Source organism: Helianthus annuus, chromosome 13 (genome assembly GCF_002127325.2).
Source record: "Helianthus annuus cultivar XRQ/B chromosome 13, HanXRQr2.0-SUNRISE, whole genome shotgun sequence".
NCBI classification, from domain to species: Eukaryota; Viridiplantae; Streptophyta; class Magnoliopsida; order Asterales; family Asteraceae; genus Helianthus; species Helianthus annuus.
In genome coordinates, this window is record NC_035445.2 from 98,916,720 (window position 1) to 98,933,621 (window position 16,902).

Genomic DNA, 16,902 nt, shown 5'->3' on the forward strand with positions numbered 1-16,902 from the left:
TGGATGCCATGGGCGTGCATCCATCATGCACGACCATGCATGCCTTGACCTGGCGATTTTCTTTGTTTTTCTTATGTTTTTTCGCTTGTTAATCACCACAAAGCTAAATGTCATTGCAATTTCACAAATGAAGATATTAAGTATCATATTGTGTGAAAATGCATCCAAAGAAGTTAAATATGGAGATAAATATGTATAAATGATAACACATCAGCATACATCATTCAAAAAATCTCCCACTTGCAGAAGTCTGGAAAATATGTCTATACAAATAGGTTTGAGTGCCAAGTAGCATCGCGATGTCTCTATCGAATGCTACATGTATGCATAAGTTTGAATAGGTAGTTTTTCATATACGTGGACCAAATCTAAAATTTTAACAAACCATATATAGACTATTTAAGTACTTTCATTTTTATTGTTTTTTAATAATGTTTTTTTAATCGGCATTAATTAATTTTCTGATGTCAACTTACATGTCAATTACCTATATATTAAAATTTGAATTGGGTAAAATTTGAATTGAATGAACAGTAAATATTAAAATTTGAATTGAATAAACAGTAATATCACTAAATGATGAGCAAATGGTATTGGGTAGCGGTACCGGTGCTAGATTTATCGAACCGGGTGTATTTTCGGTACTGGTTCGGCACTGGTAATCACCGGTTTTACCTTCAAATACCGGTTCCATACATGTACTAACCGGTACCAAACTGTACCGTACCAGGTATATTCGGTACCAATACCCACTTTTGGGATTTCGGTAATAATATTTATTTTTATATTACGGGTACCGGTGCCAGATTTACCAAACCGGATGTATTTTCGATACCGGTTCGGCACCGGTATTCACCGGTTTTTACCCTCAAATACCGGTTCCATACCAGTACGACCGTTACCGAACTGTACCGTACCAGGTATATTCGGTACCGGTACCCACTTTTAGGGATTTCGGTAACGATATTTATTTTTATATTAAAATTAGAATTGAATGAATACTCACATCACTAAGTGATGAGCAAATGGTATTGGGTACCGATACCGGTGTCAGATTTACCAAACCGGGTGTATTTTCAGTACCGGTTCAGCACCGGTTTTCACCCACAAATACCGGTTCCATATCAGTACCGACCGGTACTGAACCATACCGTACCAGCTATATTTGGTACCGGTACCCACTTTTGGGGTTTCGGTAACGATATTTTCGGTACCGGTTGGTACCGAGCTCATCAAATCATGTAGCAACGTAGCAATGCAACTGCAACGTTTAGATTACTTTTCATACACACAGTAGGTAAACTGTATTTCGTTTGAATGAGGTTTTGTATACACAACAACTTATTTTGCTTTCTTTATGTTTTGATATTTGGTATCCATTTGTCGTTGCTGACACACGGTTTGCAGTCATTGGGTTCCCACCGCAACGCGGTGCGAAAAATCAACTAGTTTCATTGAAAAAGTCTATCTTCCTATTATTCAATGTATGTTTTGTTTTAAAATTTCAAGTAATTAGGTTTACGATTTCACATTTCTTCACTTATTAAAAATGTTAAATAACCAATTGATTATCTAATACCCCTCTTCACTACATTGTATTATATATACATACAACTACAAACACAAACTCAATACCTTTCGTTGATTGTTTGACGTGGATTGTGGCATTAATAAGTGAATGCCACGTGACATCCACTACCCCTTATTTTATTTTTCCCATGTTTACTTCAAAATATCTATGTACCAAACACATATTAAACCAGGAAAGCCAAGGGGTTTGGTAAAAAGTGCGTTAGCCTACAACTCCCCTTGCGCAATTTTGAGTTCCACGTCGGATTTGTTTGTTTGTTTTTTGCAAAACGAAAAGTTTGGTAGGTCAGACTCGAATGTGTTTGTTTTAAACTACATGTGTAACCACATGGCCTAGGCGCTAGGCCACTGTTTGGTTATATAAACGAAATTTATTATTTAACCAATGATAATTTTTTTAATAGTCATCATTTTTATTGATATATAATTAATAGTTTTTTTCTTGATTAATATTAGAAATATGTTGAAATTTGTAATTATATATAAACTTAATTATATTTTCTATTAATATTAAAAAATGAATTTTGAACTATTACAATATTGGTATCATAACGGTTTGGTAGAACATTGGTACATGTATTGGTGTTATCAAAAGCGTTATAGATATTTGTTTCTATAGTTTTCACTCAATATAAAATACGTATCGACATCGTGTTTTGGGGTATACCATGACCTTTTCTTTTTGAATTTTATCTTCAGGTTGCTAAAACAAATTGATACCGACTGAATTTCTGACAGGTACTATAGGGTAATTTTACCGGTTTATATTCAAATATTCAACTTTGTTTAGTAGGGTTAGTACCCTTCAAAATTTCAAATGATTAATTTTTTATCAATTTTTTATTATTTTTTTTAATTTCTTAATAATTTGCATTGGAAAACTTAAAAAAACTAAACCCACAGCTGGGTTAAAGTTTTTTCTCAATAGTTCAATATAAGTTGTAATTAACACATGGTTATTTTATAATAAAGTGTATTTTCGGTATCGTAAATTCTACCAAGTACAACATAATTTTTGTATACGGAGTACCGATATCGTAACTAACTGAAATTATACCGATTGAACAACATTAGTACCAATATTGATATTCAAGTATATGGTTTTCGGTCGATGTAAAGTCACGTTTCAATATTTTTTCATATATAAGTTAATTATATATTATATATTCTTATGTTCCCATTAAAATCTATTGTTCCTTAAATGATCTCAACCGTCTAAATTGGCCAATTTTAAATCCCTGGATGAGGAAGACAAGTAAGCATAAGGATTCTTGGTGGTGGAATGAAGATGTACAAACCAAAAATAAGGGATAAGAAAGGGAGTTTTAGGGCTCTTTTGAGGTCCACGGACGAGGAAGAGCGAGTGAGTTTAAGGGAGAGTTACAGAAAGGCCAAGAGGGGGCGAAAAAAGCTGTGACAGAGGCAAAGAACATAGCCTATAAGAGGATGTATGAACGTCTGGAAACAAAGGACGAGGAGCATGAAATGTTCAAGATTGCAAAAGCCAAGGAGCGTAGAAGGCAAGATCTAGGGATGGTGAAGTCTATAAAGGGAGAGGATGGACGAGTTTTAGTCGAGGAACACAACATTAAGTGGAGATGGAAAACCAACTTCTACACAATAGGATGGCTCACTAACAAGGAAGGGAAAAACGTATCACTCAAATCCAACAGCGGAATAACTGCTATTGTCGACGTGTCACACAAGCAGAAGTGAAAATAGCACTTAGGAAGATGGGAAGGGCTAAGGCAGTTGGTCTAGACAACATACCAATTAAGGTGTGGAAGTGTTTGGAAGAGAAAGAGTTAAATGGGTAACTATTTTGTTCAATCTTATTCTTAAATCTGGGAGAATGCGAGATTAGAGGAGGAGTAGTGTTATAGTCCCTCTATATAAGCACAAAGGAGATGCTCAATGTTGTGGGAATTACAGAGGGATAAGTTGCTAGCCATACTATGAAATTATGGGAGAGGGTAATTGAGACTAGAAGTATAGAGAGAAGAAGAGGGATCTACATATGGTGTTCATTGACCTTGAAAAAGCATATGACATTGTGCCACGTAGATTGATATGTGATAGTTTAGAGGATAGAGGGGTTCCAGAGAAATATATAGACATAATTAAAGATATGTATCTTAGGATTGAAACTAGCGTTTGTGCCCCGGTTGGGGATAATGATTTCTTCCCTGTAGAGATAGGCCTCCACCAAGGGTCGACTTTGAGCTCATTTCTTTTTGCGATTGTCCTGGATGAGTTATCAAAGTCGATCCAAGAGACGGTTCCATGGTACCTACTTTTTGGGATGATATTGTGTTATGAGTAAACAAAGTCTGAATGCGAGATTGGAGGAGTGGCGGGCAACTTTAGAGGGTAAAGATTTAAGGATTAGTCGCTCTAAGAATGAGTATCTTCATTGTGATTTCAGTGGTGCAGGCGTAGAAGAGGACGCTTAGATTACTATTGAGGGCCAAGTAGTTCTCCAGACAACTAAGTTTAAGTATTTAGGGTCGTTTCTCCAAAGTGATGGGGAGATAGATAGTGACGTAGCCCACCGTGTTCAAGTTGGATGGTGTATGTGGAAAGCAGCCACGTGGGTGTTGTGCGACAAGAGGCTTCCAAGCTAAAAGGGAAATTTTATAGGGTGGCAGTTAGACCTGCTATGTTATACGGAATAGATTGTTGGGCCAGAAGAAGACACATGCACGTAAGTTGGAGGTGTGACACCCGACTATTTTGAGCTTGTATTGTACTAGTGTGACACATGTTATGAATATATGAAGGCACTAAATTATTAAATATGACCTTAATATGAAGTATTTGAAGTATTGGTAAATCCAAACTTTGTTAAATATTAGGTTGGCAATAATACGATAAACGCTTATCACGTAACGAACAAAATGCGAAAAGAACGTTGGTGACCGCCCGGATAATGTTAAAATCCTAAAAATATTCCGTTATGATTAAAATCATATTTTTAATCATGTTTGTGAAGAAAAATTAATTAAAAGGGTTAAAATCCCTATTTTGCGAATTTAAGCGTGTACTACGCGATACTACGCGTATACTGCAAAATACAGACAACGCAGCCAGTCTAGGTGAACAAAATATTGTTCAGCAATATTATGGCAAGTTAATTTTAATAGAATGATAAAAATAATTTTAAACGCCTTAAAACGCAATTAAAACGCGAAATAAAAAACGCGGTAGTCAATTAAATACCTGTTTCTTGCATGAATATGTGTATGTATATATTACAAGAGAGAGAATGTGTGTGTGGGGGGGGGGGTAGCAAGGTGACGGCACCTTGTGTGCCCACCAATACCCTTAGTTGCCATGTGTTTTGAGATATTAGAAAACCTAATGATTACCAACTTTCTTACATATCACTTAAAACAAGTTTCCAAGAAATCAAACCATTCAATCCCTTCTTCTTTCTTTGAAATCTCGGCCGAACACACTTACACCCATAACTTTTTAAATTTCAAACATATTCTTTGAAGATCATGGCCATTTCAAGTTAGTTTCAAGCTTGTTTGAAGATTTAAAGGTGATTCCAATGTGCTTTCAAGGAGGAAAAAGCTTATATTCATCAAAGAATCTCATCATAAACCCGCTTTTGTTCATGAAAGGTATACAACTTTTACCATTTTTAAACTTGTTTCTTGACGATGATGATGATGATAGCATGATTCTTAAATACTTGGATTCTCACAACTCTTGGAAACTAAACAACAAATGATTTTATCAAAATAAAAATGGAATTATATGTGTGTATGTATATGAGTCGTGAGTGTGTGTGTGTATGACTATTTATGGGCCAAAAACTGTCAAATTCGCATAGATGAAAAACTGACGTCTGGTGGCAGAACTGTTATATTCTTCATAGAGTCAAGTTTTTCAGATATGTTAAAAGACTGAATTGCTCAGTGTGAGGGGGAATTCAGTGATAGAGATGTCAGAATTTGCAAAAATGAGGGGGAATAAAAATTTCAATGTCATATGTTGAAATTCCAGCATTTTTGAAATTCGTGACACTACAACAGTATTTGGGTGGTTCCGAATTTAGAGTTGTCTGGAGATGTGAAGCTGATTGTGGATGAATGCTTCTGAGATCAAGATTGTCCGAGAGGGTGAATCTGATTATGGACGAATGCTTCGGAGATCAGTATACGTTACTAGATAATTCATTATCTGGTGAAGATTTGTTGATTGTGGAGAATACCGTTTATCCAGATCAATCATTTTTTCGGTGCGTTAATGTGATCGTGGAAAATAGGATATCAGATCTTCATGGGGAATCTTTGATTTGAAGTTAACCAGTGGGGTATTTGAAGTTTCTATAAATTGCCGGTTGAGTTTTTGATATATTTTTAGATCGAGCAGGCGGAATGCGAGATCGTGGTGCTGAAATGTTTTATCTAAAAATGGAACGCCGATGTGGTTAAAGCTAAAACATAGAATACTACATTGATTAGTTTCAATTTGTTGATTGTTCGTGAAGATTGCAGTTTAGTAAATCAAAGGAGAGTCGTGAACTTTGCAAAAGACCTGAAGATTCATTTTAGGGGGAACGTGCTCGACATTGTCAAAAGAAAACCTGGATCATCAATCAAGGGGGGAATCTGTTGAAGATTTCAAGATGCTTGATTGAGGTTGCGGAATAGTTGAAGATATCAGAATATTCAAACACAGCTCAAGGTTTTGTGACGATTCGACAGTGACAGCCGAGGGGGAATCTGTTGGTGCATATTTCGTACGTCTGCCACTATGAAAATAGCTAGATAGAGTTTGTGTGTTGAATATTGTATAGAATAGGATCAGCTGGGCATGGTGTTGATACTGTAAAGGTTCATCCAGACGGATGGATAACATATAAGTCCATGCCTCATCCGAATGTAGGTTTAACATTGTAAAAGTCCATCCGGACGGATGGACACTAGTTCATTCAGACCGGATAGGTTGTTGCCTATAAATAGGGAGTTGGAGTTCCCATTTGGACAAGCTTTTTGGATCCCTGAGGGGACATGCTGTCCGACTGGTCTCGCGGTGCTGTAACTTTCAGATATGAATAGAGACCAGATTATAAGTGATTGCTCAGTGTCGTTTCTATCTTCTACTCATTTCTTATCACCGGACCAATCATCTCAGGACCAAAGCTCCGTCAAACTCGCTGGATCCAGGAATCATACTTTCTTTTTCCTTTTTTAATGTGAGTGACTAGGTAAGTTTTTTTTTCTCTTTTTATAGTTTCAAATGTTTACCCTTATACAATATGCAATATACACCTTTTGTTTTATGTGGTTGTACATTTTGTTTTGTTGGTTATGCTTATTGTATAATTTTTTTGGCTTTGACTTGGTATAAGCTGGAATGTGTGCGCGACTTAACTTTTTTTTTTTTTTTGTAGTTTAACAGTCTCGTCGTAACACAAGTTTGTGTAAGTGGTTCAATGTTTTACTTCTACTTTTTGTCCAATTTAACAATCTGGCCACAAAGCGTGACTCCTAAATACTAGTTATTGTAAAAAGTGAATTTGTGATGGTAATTTTCTTCGGTAACCTATGTTACAAAAATTTTTATATTATATTTACTTCTTTCTAAAGTTTTGCCATAATTGAAATCTAATCTAAAATCTAATAAACAATTGCAATTAATACCGTATGTTACTTTCTCCTTCAACCTCATATTTTTTACTTATATGTTATTTTAATATATATATATATATATATATATATATATAATTTAATAATTAATAATTAGATATCACTTATTACAAATAAAAAATAATTTTTTACCTAATTTATAATAATGAAAACCAAATTTTAGTAAGTCAAATATTCATTATTGTATATTATGGTAATGTATATAATTTCAATTTTAAATTCATTTCTAAATTATCTCAAAACTAATTTCAGGGGCTGTTTGGTAGCCTCTGAATAGTCATTAAGAGGTTACCTCTTAATGGAACCATTAAGAATTTTACCAATGAGAAGGTAAAAGAATGTGACATGTGATGATTTACTATTCAGAGGTTACCTCTTAACCATTCAGACTTGAGGTTACCTCTTATTCATTCAGAGGTTTTTAATCATTAAGAAGTAGCATCTGAGTGGTCATTAAGAGGCTACCAAACAACCCTTCAGTTATTGTCTATAATTTTAATTTTATGATTTAAAATCTTTCTATATAATGGCAAATATACTATTAGATTTAATAATATGTTTTGATTATATAAGCAACATGTATCTTAAAAAAATCAATTTAAAAAATTCAATAAGTACGTAACGTTTTCATTTCACATTGTATTATTTATTCATCCCAGCGTAATATACACGATCAAAAAAGTCAGTTTTCTTTCGTTGTATATTTTGCAATGACACTAAATAAAATTCATTGCCAATTGTTACTATGAGTTGGCTTGTTACTTAAAATATTTCAAATGATCTATATATGACTTTTCCAAAGTAATTAAACCAATGTTTTAAAAACCGGTTTTTAAATCAAACCGGATTAGGCTAAAAAATGGTTCAGCCGGTTGAACCAGGTTGTACCAAGCGGTTCAACCGGGTTGACTAGCTAACTCTATAATTTCATAAATTACAACATCAACTCAAAAGTTAATAAAAAAATACATGATTACATACTAAAAGATACTAAAAGATGATCCAAAAGTAAATCCATAATAAAAATTAATCCAAAAGATAGTCGAAATCATTCACTTTCCAACAAGCTATTTTAAATGAAAGTATGCGATATGTTTAAGCCATTTGAGTGTTGAATACATCAACTATTCTCGTTTCTTACAATACTAAATAAGAACTTTAGTTACGAATAATCATAATATATAAAAAAATACGTAAGATAAGTAACATATATAATAAAAATAAGTAACAACCCACACTAAAATAACCCTGGGCCGGTACCGGTATTACGTTTCAAACTGGTATACCGGATTTTACCGCCGGTACAAACGCTATGTCGTTTCACTTATTTACCGGGGTGTTTCGTACCGGATTTACATCTGAAAACGGTAATACCGACCGGCCGGTGTTTACCGGTTTTTAAAACATTGAATTAAACTATTAATTGTTGCTAAAGATGATAATCTTTCGAGTAGCACATCCAATATCATTTACTAAGAAATTTTTAGAGATTTGTAATATGTATTTTTGTAATAGATTTATAAAATTGTAAATGTAACATTGGTTTCTAATTTTTTATTATTACATTTAACATAATATGTAATTATTTACTTTGTTTTCTATTGTATCATTTTTGGTAGCGAATTCGTACAATACATATCTATAAGGTCATCCGTAATGGTTAATGCACTTTAAGAACTATTTTTGGTCATATCAGCAGCATAACGTCCCTTTAAAAAATGTACAATGGTTAACGTCCATTAATGTTTATTTAATCATTACTTTCCATTTTTTTTCTCCTCATTAGACATTATATTAGAAATGTCTTCCCTCTGCATGCCCTTATAATGCCCACGAGGATAGTGTTAAGGGTGTTATCCAGCTACTTCACACCCCTATAATGTCCATTATATTACTGGTGGTGTAAGATACTTATAAAAATAAGTTAGCTTGGTATTCCATTAAACAAATAAAGGGTAACTTTCCTTTTTAAAACTAGTGACGTATGGTACAAACTTACAGAAGTAGGGAGTATACATATCGCTTATTCATCACTTATTGGCATAATAATCGAAAAACAACTCAATGGAAAGAAGATTGCCTCTTCTCTCTCTACTCCTTTGTTTCTCCATTCTCCCATTCTCACACTCACAGGTGGCGAACATCACTAAACCAGGGTTCTCAGGTAAATGTGGCAACCTGAGTGTCCCATACCCGTTCGGTATCGGATCCGGATCAGGTTGCTCAATCGGCCCTTGGTACGATATCATCTGTGACACCACCCTGAATCCACCTAAAGCTTTCTTGCCAAGTCCTCTCTTTACTTTCTCTGGAGATTTTAGCTCCAGTGGCAAGGCTAGCCTGGTTGAGGTGGTTGATATATCCGGGGACCATGTAAGAATCAAGAACATAATCAGCACTGTCTGCTTTGATGAATCGGGTGCGTTCAGTCAAGCCAATTGCGGCGACTTTTACAGTTGCTTTTCTTTAACACGGCAGGGCTAGTGGTGGCAACTTGTTTCACTCTCTCTGAACTCAATAAGTTGTTTGTGATCGGCTGTGATGACTTCATGATCACTTCTCCGGTGAGTGGAATTGACCAACAGAATTTCAGTAGCGGATGTGCTTCCGTTTGTTCAAGGGCTCAGGATGTCATTGCTGGATCATGTACAGGTACATTTATGATTTTCTTTCTATATCTTTAAGGAACATGTTTTTTTATAAATAATATTTGTTAGATTATATACGTAGTACATGTATATAGTTTGTTGAAATACATAAATATATTCGAAATTTCGTATACGCTTCTATATTAAAAACCATCTTAATTTATTGATAGTTGTGGCGAGGGTTTTCAACTCTATTTAGTTATCAACCTACTCTTAGTAATTTTATACCCGTTTTCTAAGAACAAGTCAATATAATAAATATGTTTTGTTGACACAAGTTAAAAACGTCCATACAAATACGGTTTAAGATATAAACATCTCAACTACTCTCTCTCTCTTTCTCTCTCTCTCTCTCTCTCTCTCTCTCTACAAGAATGAAGATAAGGGTTGAGGAGAGTATTCTATTAAATCGTTTAGCTATTAGCTCAGTTAATTGTATTGAACGAATTTAAAAGCCCGACTTTTAAGATATCAAACTCAACTTATTTACATACAACCAAAAAAATTCAATGTAGATGTTTGGATAGAGAGTGAGAAGGATTTATTCACTTATAAAAAGTTAATAAGTCCTTTTATAGTGTTTTGATAGAGAGTAAGAAGCACTTCTATGGCTTGAAAAAGGAGAAAATGAGAAGTTAGAATTTCTAAACACCTCCTCAATCTTTCAAGCATATTTATTTATATGCAAGGTTAATGTTAAAGTGGGATTGGTACCAGAACACGCAAACACCACATGAATGATCACAATGATCAACATTTCAAATACGTAAACAAAGAAACAAAATCAACTATTTATAACCCAAATAAAGTGATTAATAAGGAAGTAGTCCCGATCCAATACTAATACGTTTGAAATAATAAAACTAATATGTAAAATATGTAAATTTGCCTAGTGGAGATGGATATGATCGGGTGGTTCTGCTGGTGGCACGATGATACTCCAGTGGCCCGTCAGTGATCCAAATTTGCCGTTCAAAAAAAATGTAAAATACTTGTATTAATTTCCTCCAATCCACACCTATAGAGATTGCTGTACCACCCTCGTACTTTCTTATTTATCCATTTTGACCTTTTACATTGTTATTGTTACGTTTTTCACAGTCACTCTCAATACCAATGGTCTTCATTCCCAAGCTTGATCGAAACTCCATTAACTTGATCTTAAAAAGACTCTTTGATAGCACATCAGCTTTCTGGTGTCTATGTACAGAAGTTCAATATCACCATTATACATTTTCTCGAACAAATGGTAGTGTACTTCTATGTTTTTAATCCACACAGAAAACATCGGAGTTTCCGCAAGTTGAATTGCAGACTTATTGTCACAATACATATTTACCTTGTAATCAACATTCTTCTGCCAGTTGAACCAACTGAGTCACCTTTTGGGCTTCGATCGCTGATGCACCGTATTATTCCCGATGAAGATTCCATAATCGGTCGTTGATCTTCGACTATTAAGATCCCCTTCATTGTCTACTTCACAAATTTCATTCAACTCGATACTAGACTCCCTTTGAACTCTACTTCTAGTCCAGTTGAGTTCTATCAAAACACATGGATCTATACCAATAACACTTTATTTCAACTTTAACAACTTGGATCAAGATACAAAACACTACACTACTGAAGAAGATACACACAAGATTAATCTCTCAACTCACATGCAGATCATCTCTGTAATCTAAGCTACGAACACTAGATCTCAACACGAGATCAACAAAAACAAAACCAGATCTTAGAAACCCTAAGAGAGAGAAAGAAGAACACAGAAAAAATATCTCTGCAAGTATGTGTGTATGATCTTATCCAACGTGATGAGATCCTTTTATATTCACAAGAGAACCGGATGCCCCAAATTATGCTCCGCTCCAAGTCTGCATATATTGAAAGTGAGTCCAGCCCAACAAGAGTCCATGAGAATCCTAAGCCCAGTATTAGCATTAGCACAAGAGACCATAAGCAAGCCCACTTGTCTAGAGCAGTCCTTTTAACCTCTAACAATTAAAACAATGACATTACTAAATCACATATAAAACTACTTATGCTATGCAAGATAAAAATAATAAAAGTGATACGTGATAAATATATATGCATAATATTTTCAACACCCCACCTCTGACTTTTATTACTGAAAACATCTAACATGATCAACCGCTTACAAATACTATTATGTTGTTCTATCAAGAACCCTTTGAAAAAATATCTGCATTTTGCTTATCAGTTTTTACACCAACATTTTTAACATATCCATTTTCTATTTTTTCCCTAAGAAAAAATAAGTCTGTCTCAAAGTGCTTAGTCCTGTCATGAAAGACAGGATTTGCAGCAATTGATAAAGCAGCTGTATTGTTACAATATAATAAAACAGGCAATTTAATCTCTACATGAAATTCACTAAGCAAGTTTACAAGCCACACCAATTCATATGTCGCAGTACACATAGCTCGGTACTCAGCTTCAGTTGTAGACCAAGACACGATTGACTGTTGTTTACTTTTCCAATCAATTAAAGACGTACCAATAAACACACAATACCATGTAACAGATTTTCTAGATACAAGACACTTACCCTAGTCTGAATCTGTATATGCAGACAGACTGAGATGTGAATGTTTTCCAAAACATATACCTTTACCAGGAGCATCCTTTAGATACCTTAACACTCTGATTGCTAACATCATATGAGCCTTAGTTGGTTTATGAATAAACTGACTTAATACATGCATAGAATAAGTAATATCTGGACGAGTATGAGTCAAATAAATCAATCTCCATATCAACCTTTTCTAACCAGTAATATTAACAAGACTATCACATTCTTTATCACGTAAAGCACTTACCACATGATTTTGTTCAATAGGGTTGTTAACAGGCTTACAACCTAACATACCATACTCAACAAGAAGTTCCAAACAATACTTTCTTTGTGAAAGACAAAAACCACCATTAACACTTAATACTTCAATACCTAAAAATACTTCAAGGTACCTAAGTCTTTAATCAAAAACTTGGTTTGCACATACCTTTTCACACTTCTAATTTCAAGTTCATCATTACCAGTTGTAAGAATATCATCTACATAAACAAGTAATATAATGAACACAAAATTCACAAATTTAATAAACATTGAGTGATCACATTTGCTTTGAACAAATCCTAACTCACTCAAGACACCAACAAGTATAGCATTCCACATCCTTGGAGCTTGTTTAAGCCCATACAAGGATTTATTAAGCTTACAAACCCTAGTATCATTTTTATCAAGTTGATAAACATTCTAACTATTATAAACAACCAAAGTTAATACACTTCTAAAAGTTATCAGTTTAAAACCACAGGAGAGAAAGGTTCATCAAAATCTATACCCTCTCTCTGACTATACTCTTTTGCAACAAGTCTAGCCTTATACTTTCAATTTCCCCAGATGATCTATACTTAATCTTATAAATCCATTTACAACCAATAGGTTTTCTATCATGTGGCAACTTAACAAGATCCCATGTTTTATTTCTATTAAGTGCTTCAATTTCATCATTCATAACACTCACCCAATTAGAATCATTAAATGCTTATAAAACCTAGGTTCAATAGATTTATTTAATAAAGAAGTAAAACAGAAATTTTCATTAGTAAAATTTGAGGAATTTACCACCTTTTCTAGACCATATTTGACTTTTCCTTCAATTATAAAATCATCAAACTTTTTAGGTAACACAAATGACCTTGTAGGTCTTCTGAGAACAAGACTATTATTTTCATGACTTTGTGGCACATGTATACCCTCAGACAGGTTATCATTTTCATGTTCAATACATTCATGATCAGCCCTATCTAAACAAGAATTGGTCCTATTGGATTGTTAGGATTCAGCCATCTCTAAATCTCTCTCGATGTCTCTATCAGACTGCTGAGAACTAGAGGGTTGATTTTCAGCTCTATCAACAATAGCCTCAAGATCCTTATTAGATTGCTCAGGCTCATGAATGCTAGACTCTCTATTATAATCAACCCTCTTATCATCATTGTGATTTCCCAAAACCTAGACTGTTTTAAATCACTTTCTTCATATAAATAAAAAAAGTTTAAAGTTTTTAAACCCTTAGGAACATCAGTATTTTCAATAGTATTACTTTTAAAATGCAATATAGACTCCTAAAATCTAACATCTCTTGAAAAAATAACACTTCTTTTTTCTAAATTCCACAATTTATAACCTTTATTTTCATTAGAGTAGCCAATTAAAACATATTTATTAACATGGCTACTAATTTTATCACTATTATTTAAAACATTGCTACAACAAAGACAATTAAACATTCTAAGGTGGGATAAAGTGGGCTTAAACCCATGAACCAACTCATAAGGTGACCTACGAACAAGCACAAAAGATGGAGACCTGTTTATCAAGTATGCAACAGTTAAAATACACTCATAGCAAAACTTTAAAGGAAAATTACTTTGAAACAATAAGGCCCTAGCAACATTCAACAAATATTTGTGTTTCCTCTCAACAACTCCATTTTGTTGAGGAGTGTAAACACATGTAATTTGATTTACTATACCCTGTTTACTTACAAAATCTTTAAATTCATTACTGATAAACTCAGTACCATTATCAGTTCTAAGAATTTTAACAATTTTTTTCAAACTGAGTATGTATTACACTTACAAAATGTTTAACATTTTCAAAAACCCTCACCTTTATGTTTCATCAAGTAAACCCAAACAGACCTAGTGTAATCATCTACCATAGTTAAGAAATATCTACATGATTCTTTACTTTTAGTTAACTCTAAATGGACCCCACACATATAAATGTACCAGTTCACTTAGTTGCTTAGTTTTATGATAATTTAAAGGGAAAGGTTCCCTATGTTGTTTAGACTTATAACAGGTACCACAAGGTATAGATTTATCAAACCTCTTTTGATTAAGATCATCCTTCAATATATTTAAAACAAGTTCTGAAAGATGACCTAATCTTCATTGCCATATACTATTCATATCAACATTATTAGAACTAAGACAAGCAAACACAGATGACGCGCTACAAAAATACAACCCCTCATGTTGACTACCAATCAACAGGTTTTTCTTTCGTAATGAGTAATGAATCCTGAAGATAACATGAATTCTCATCAAACATCACACTTATCTTATTATCTCTTGTTAACTAATGCACAAAATTAAGTTCACACAGTAGTCAGGGACAACAAACACATCAAACAGAGTGACATTGTCATTTAGTTTAATATCCCCAATTTTAGTTACCAAGGCACTAGTACCATTAGGATGGTTAACTTTAATGTTATATTAAGAAACATCTAACTGATTAATCAAATTTTTATCATTCATGAGCATGTGTTGGTTTGCACCTAGATCACAAATCCAACCTAAATCCTTTAAAGGACTTGTTAAATTTGCAAAGCTGGAAACAGATTAACATCAGATTTTTGATTTAACAAACTTAACAACTTTGTCACCTGATCTGAAGTAAGACTAGCAGCATCAAACTTATTAACATCAGATGAGATGATCTGATCTAGGATTAATCACATTATTACTAACAACTTGTTTTTTCTACCTACATTTGACTTAGACTTCATCCAGGAAGGATATTCAATAAGTTTAAAGCATTTCTCAATAGAATGACCTAGTTTATTACAATGGGTACATTTTGAACTCTAATTTAGAATTTTAACAATTTTTTTATTATCAATCACAGTGTTTGTTTTCTAAAAAAAAAAAAAAAAAAAAAAAAAAAAAAAAAAAAAAAAAAAAAAACACTTTGTTCTTTTGAAACACTAACATTTGAACTACTATGAGACTCTTCCCTGGACACAACAGTAAAGGCTTCTTTCACACTTGTAAGAGGCTCACGAATAAGCAAACTAGTTCTAACAAACTGATAAACACCATCAAGACCCATCAATCGCATGAGTTTAATCAAAAGGTTAAAATTATTAAACTGTGTTGCAACATTACAAGTACAAATAGGAATCTATAATATTTGATCTAATTGTTTCCGCATAATATTCAACTTGTGATAATATTCAGCCACCGACATACCATTATGAGAAAATGTGTTAATCTTTTGATACAAATCATACACAACCCTTCAACCTTATCATAAGTATCTCTTAATTCTTTTCAAACCTCATAAGCAGATTGAGAATAAAGATGACCTAAATACAACTCTTCAGACCGAGAATTTAAAATCCAAGTTCAAACAACCGAATTACATTTTTCCTATTGTGTAGAAAGTATTTCATTATACCAGGGACCAGATAGTAGGTTCCTCACTCAATGAGCGTACCCAAGCCTTTACACAGGAGCCAAGAATCTAAAATTAAAATAGGAGGAACAAAACACAGAATACAACCAAGAAAACACACTATGCAACAGAGTGTCCCCCTTTGTGTCCCAAAACAACCACCAGCCCAACTACTCCGGCAACAAACACTGCCTAAGATGCAAATGAAAGATAGAAATCAAAACTAAGAAAGGAATGAAAACATCTGATGCGTATAACTCCATGCTATCAGACTTGGAGCCTTTACTTAGGCTACAAGTGACTGATTAGAAGAAATAGCAACAAGATCATGTTGGTTTGCCCTGTAATATGTACTGATTCCAAAGACCAACTAAAATCCCCTTCAATAGCTCCAAGACTCCCCAAAGACCCTAATCAACGGTTTCGGTCTTCATAAATTACAAGAAAACCAAATAAATGACCTGGAATCGACAAATTCAACTTGTACCACCAAGACTCCTTAGATCTCCTTGAAAACACCCAGATCCACATAGATCTAATGTAGAAACAACCCCTAGAAGCAACAACAGAATAGAAAGCACCCAAGAGCCCTTTATGGCTCTAATACCATGTCAAACACTTTATTTTAACTTTAACAACTTGAATCAAGATACAAAACACTACTGAAGAAGATACACACAAGATTAATCTCTCAACTCACATGCAGATCATCAACATGATGATC

At 33.9% G+C, this 16,902-nt stretch overlaps 1 protein-coding gene across 1 annotated transcript in view; it reads left to right on the forward strand.

Annotated features, from left to right (window-relative positions):
• Positions 1–9,317: 9,317 nt before the first annotated feature.
• The window catches only part of LOC110901384 (wall-associated receptor kinase 2), a 37,263-nt gene continuing 29,678 nt past the window's right edge, over positions 9,318–16,902 (forward strand). The window contains exons 1-2 of the mRNA XM_035982301.1: positions 9,318–9,693; positions 9,738–9,905. Coding sequence (XP_035838194.1) covers positions 9,318–9,693; positions 9,738–9,905 — 544 coding nt within the window. The remainder of the gene's footprint in view (positions 9,694–9,737; positions 9,906–16,902) is intronic.